This window comes from Plecotus auritus (assembly GCF_963455305.1).
Source record: "Plecotus auritus genome assembly, chromosome: X".
Lineage (NCBI taxonomy): Eukaryota > Metazoa > Chordata > Mammalia > Chiroptera > Vespertilionidae > Plecotus > Plecotus auritus.
Genome location: NC_137784.1, coordinates 134,454,513 through 134,459,797, shown reverse-complemented (window position 1 = coordinate 134,459,797; position 5,285 = coordinate 134,454,513). Strand labels below are relative to the sequence as shown.

General features: G+C 44.6%; 1 protein-coding gene across 1 annotated transcript; it reads left to right on the top strand.

Annotated features, from left to right (window-relative positions):
- The first annotated feature begins 1,541 nt into the window (after window positions 1–1,541).
- UBQLN2 (ubiquilin 2) lies at window positions 1,542–4,928 on the top strand. The gene has a single exon (XM_080653734.1). The coding sequence runs from the start codon at window positions 1,857–1,859 to the stop codon at window positions 3,732–3,734; it is 1,878 nt and encodes a 625-aa protein (XP_080509860.1). The 5' UTR covers window positions 1,542–1,856; the 3' UTR covers window positions 3,735–4,928.
- Window positions 4,929–5,285: the final 357 nt, after the last annotated feature.

Sequence of the window (5,285 nt, the reverse complement as noted above, 5' to 3'; positions counted from 1 at the left end):
TGTGGCCAAATGACGTTCAAATGGTGTTAAATGCTGGTTGGACACTGGTGGGAAGAGTATTTTCTGTATAGTATAAACTGGAGTTAGAAATTTATACACCAATTTAAAATTCTTTGTTCTTATTATTCAAGTGGTATATCTTTATTTATTTCCCCTACGTATCTGTAACTAAATTAGGTAAATATGTTAATGTCTGACTTTACTGTTGTGTGCCTGTCAATATCTATCTATCATCTCCCTCAAAATGTCTTCTGATTTTTAAAGATATTATAAATGCAGTGGATACATATAAAAGCCATAAAAATTTAAATATCAATAGACAAAGGATAGTTATTCTTAATTTCAGTACTAAGATATAACCACTATTAACATACTAATGTACAGCATTCCAGATTTATTTTTACACATACACTTAAAGACAGTTCACATATATAAACTATTTAAAAATAGTTTTAAAATAAAAGCATGTTTATTGTATTTTTTGTATTGAAACATACAGGCTTACGCAATTTCTACTCTACATAAATATATAAATATAGCTGAAAGTGAAAATACTCTGTGATTTCCCTACAACAACTGTTTATTTCATCTATTCCTTTAAAAATACTTTAGATCATATATATTAACCATCCATTTTTAAAAAAACAGAGTGCACATTATTTTATTGTATGGCAATATCATAACATAGTTGATCATTTCTGTTTAAACAGATCCTGATTTTACCTTTTAAAATAATTTTTAAATGCTGTAGTGCATATACATTTTATACATATGCTTTTGCATCCTTATCAGTTATTTTCATAGGTGAGGCCTCTACATGAGGCATTTATAAAGAAAGGTGGAAATAGTTAAAATGTTGATACATATTTTCAAATTGCCTTATGATTACAATAACTTACACTTCAATTGGCATGAGAGTGCATTTTCTCAGCTCTCTAGAAGGTCTATCAGTTTTCATTTTTGCCAGTGTGATAAGGCAGAGGTAGATGCTCAGTGTTTTCATTTGGGCTTTTTGGTTGCTGCTAGGCTTAATCATCCTTTCATATGCCCATTGGCCATTTGCACTTCTTTTGTAAAATATGAGCTTCTCCCATTCCCCTATTGGGGATGTTAATCTGTTCCTTTTTGCTTTGTCAGAGTTCTTTATTTTGTATTCTTTTGTCTTTTACATGGGGTCAGTTAGATTCAGGCTTTCTTTCATCCTTTCACTGCCTGTAGACTTCAAATACGTGTGTGTGTGTGTGTGTGTGTGTGTGTGTGTGTGTGTGTGTGTGTGTGTGTGTGAAATCCCTCCCCCCCATTGGTCTTTTAATGTTCTCTACAGAAGCAGGCTCCCTCTCCTCCCTCCCTCCCTCCTTCTCTCGCTTTTCTCTCCTCTCTTTGTTTATTTCCCTCTCTGCTGCTCTCCCTCGCCCTGGGTTTTTTCGTTCCAGAAGTTTTTCATTTTGATCGAGTCGCAGCTATCATTCTGGGCCTGGCGCCGCGTCAGCGGAGGGGGGAGGGGCGCGCGCGGGGGGAGGGGCGGGGCGGGGAGGAGCGGGCGGAGCGGCTGCGGGAGTTGCTGGGAGCGCGCGCGGTAGGATCACACGGCGGTGGCGGTGGCGGCGGCGGCGGCGGAGGCCCAGAGCCCTGAGCCCTGAGCGCTTAGATCTCGGCCCGCGGCCTACACGGAGCCATCTCTCCAGCGGAGGAGCAGAAGCCCGCAGCCTTCATCACCGAGGTACTGTGTTCCGCGCTCCCCGCCCGAGCCGGCCCAGCCTGCTGCGGCGGCGCCTCCTTTCTCCTCCTTCCCTCGCTCTCTCTCTCTCGCCCGTCCGCCCGCGCCTTCCCTGTCTGCCTGCGTCACCGCGGCCGCCATGGCTGAGAACGGCGAGAGCAGCGGCCCCCCGCGCCCCTCCCGCGGCCCTGCTGCGGCCCAAGGCTCTGCCTCTCCCCCGGCGGAGCCCAAAATCATCAAAGTCACCGTGAAGACCCCCAAAGAGAAAGAGGAGTTCGCGGTGCCTGAGAATAGCTCGGTGCAGCAGTTCAAGGAAGCGATCTCGAAACGCTTCAAATCCCAAACGGATCAGCTAGTGCTCATCTTCGCCGGAAAAATCCTAAAAGATCAAGATACCTTGAGCCAGCACGGCATCCATGATGGACTGACCGTTCACCTTGTCATCAAAAGCCAGAACCGACCTCAGGGCCAGACCACTCAGCCCAGTACTACCGCGGGAACGACTACTACTACCACCACCGCGTCGACTCCCAGGAGTAACTCCACACCTATTTCCACAAATAGCAACCCGTTTGGGTTGGGGAGCCTGGGAGGACTTGCGAGCCTTAGCAGCCTGGGCTTGACCTCGACCAGCTTCACCGAGCTGCAGAACCAGATGCAGCAGCAGCTCCTGTCCAGCCCTGAGATGATGCTCCAAATCATGGAAAATCCCTTTGTTCAGAGCATGCTTTCGAATCCCGATCTGATGAGGCAGCTCATCATGGCCAATCCACAGATGCAACAATTGATTCAGAGAAACCCAGAAATCAGTCACCTGCTCAACAACCCAGATATAATGAGGCAGACCCTCGAAATCGCCAGGAATCCAGCCATGATGCAGGAGATGATGAGAAATCAAGACCTGGCCCTCAGCAATCTCGAAAGCATCCCAGGGGGCTATAATGCCCTACGGCGCATGTACACTGACATTCAAGAGCCGATGCTGAATGCTGCACAAGAGCAGTTTGGGGGTAATCCGTTTGCCTCCGTGGGGAGCAGTTCCTCCACTGGCGAAGGTTCGCAGCCTTCCCGCACCGAAAATCGAGATCCGCTGCCCAATCCGTGGGCACCACCGTCGGCTACTCACAGTTCTGCAACCACCGGCACCACCTCGAGCAGCGGCAGCGGGTCCAGCGGTAGCTCCAACAATCCTGGGAACACTATGGCCGCAGCCAATTATGTCGCCAGCGTCTTCAGTACCCCGGGAATGCAGAGCCTGCTGCAACAGATAACTGAAAACCCCCAGCTGATCCAGAATATGCTGTCTGCGCCCTACATGAGAAGCATGATGCAGTCGCTGACCCAGAATCCAGATTTGGCTGCACAGATGATGCTGAATAACCCCGTGTTCTCTGGAAATCCTCAGCTACAGGAGCAGGTTCGTCCGCAGGTTCCTTCTTTCCTGCAGCAGATGCAGAGTCCAGACACGCTGTCAGCCATGACAAACCCGAGAGCAATGCAGGCGCTAATGCAGATCCAGCAGGGGCTACAGACATTAGCCTCTGAAGCGCCTGGCCTCATTCCAAGCTTCACTCCAGGTGTGGGGGTGGGGGTGCTGGGAACCGCTATAGGCCCTGTAGGCCCAGTCACACCCATAGGTCCCATCGGCCCCATTGTGCCGTTTACCCCCATTGGGCCTATTGGGCCCATAGGACCCACTGGCCCTGCGGGTCCTCCTGGCTCCACTGGTTCTGGCAGCACCCCTGGGCCCACCGTGCCTAGCTCTGCACCCAGTGAAACCACGAGCCCAACATCAGAATCTGGACCCAGCCAGCAGTTCATTCAGCAAATGGTGCAGGCTCTGGCTGGAGCAAATCCTCCTCAGCTGCCAATTCCAGAAGTCAGATTTCAGCAACAACTGGAACAGCTCAACGCAATGGGGTTCTTAAACCGTGAAGCTAACTTGCAGGCTCTAATAGCAACAGGAGGCGACATCAATGCAGCCATTGAGCGGCTGCTGGGCTCCCAGCCATCCTAATTACATTTCTGTACCTTGGAAAAATGTATCTTATTTTTGATAATGGCTCTTAAATCTTTAAACACACACAAATCATGCTTTACTTTCATTTTGATTCTTTTCAATCTGTCTAGTTATAAATCTAATGATAGATTTTAAGGTGGAGTCCATACCTGCCTCCTTCCTTCCTTCCTTTCCTCTCTTCTCCCTCCTCCCTCCCTCCCTCTCTCCTTCTCTCCCTCTCTCCCTCCCTCCCTCCCTCCCTCCCCCCTCTCTCCTTCCATTTCCTTCCTTGTCTGTTTTGAATGGTGGGAATCAATACTGTTTTACTGTTTTTCTCAAAAGTGTTGCATGCAGACACTTCTCTTTATTCTGCATTTATTGTGATTTTTGGAAACAGGTATCAAACTTCACAGTTGGGTGAACAAGTTTTGTTCTACAGATGTCCAATTTGTTTGCATTTTAAACATTAGCCTATGATAGTAATTTAATGTAGAATGGGAAATATTAAAACAAGAAGCAAATTATCTGAAGCTCTCTAATTTGTGGTACAATATTGCTTATTGTGACTTTGGCATGTATTTTTGCTAGCAAAATGCTGTAAGGTTTATATCATTCTTTGATTTTTTGCTATATTTGTATACAGTACAGTAAGCACAATTGGAACTGTGCATCTAGAAACGTTACAACAGAATTTCTGAGCATAATATGTGTAATCACAGTGAGAAAGAATATAAGTATTTCTGGAGCTAGGTATGTAACAATTTTGTAGAATCTTACAGCATCTTTGATCAACTTCTCAGTGAAAATGTTGGCTAGGCGAGTTCAGTTAAAATATAGTAGAAATGTTTATCCTGGTATTTCTAAGTATACATTTAATTGTACAGAAAACTTACTGTGTGAAATTGTGTCAACATTTGCTGATTGACTGTATATGACCTTAATCTTTGTGCAGCCTGAAGGATCAGTGTAGTAATGCCAGGAAAGTGCTTTCGACCTAAGATTTCCTTCTCAAGCTTCTCTCATAAAGAGACCCTAATACACGTTTTGATTTGTAATTGGAAATGTAACTTTCACTGAAAATGTCATGTGATGTTTGCATTACTTTTAACTGCGATGTGTAAAGGATACTGTATCTTTTGACTCTATCAGTTATTTCTCTTATGCACAGGGAAAAAAGCATTAAAATGACTAAAAAAAATAAAAAATAATAAAAAATGGATAAATGGTTTCCTTTTTGCCTTCTGGCCCTAGGATAATGTTTAATAGCATTGCTCCACCCCAAGATTATATAAACCTTATCCTATATTTCTCTAATTTTAGTGGTTTTACTAAAAAAATACTTTTCTCTTGTGCAATGATTTTGATATATGGATTTAGAGATTGAATTTTTTTTCTTTCCCAAAAGATTAGCCAGTTGTTAGCTAGTATTTATCTCTTGAGCACTGCCCATTTGAAATATCATATATATATATATATATATATATATATATATATACACACACACACACACACACACACACACACTTTATTTTGGATTTTTAATTCTCTTTAGTACACGGAACATTGTAG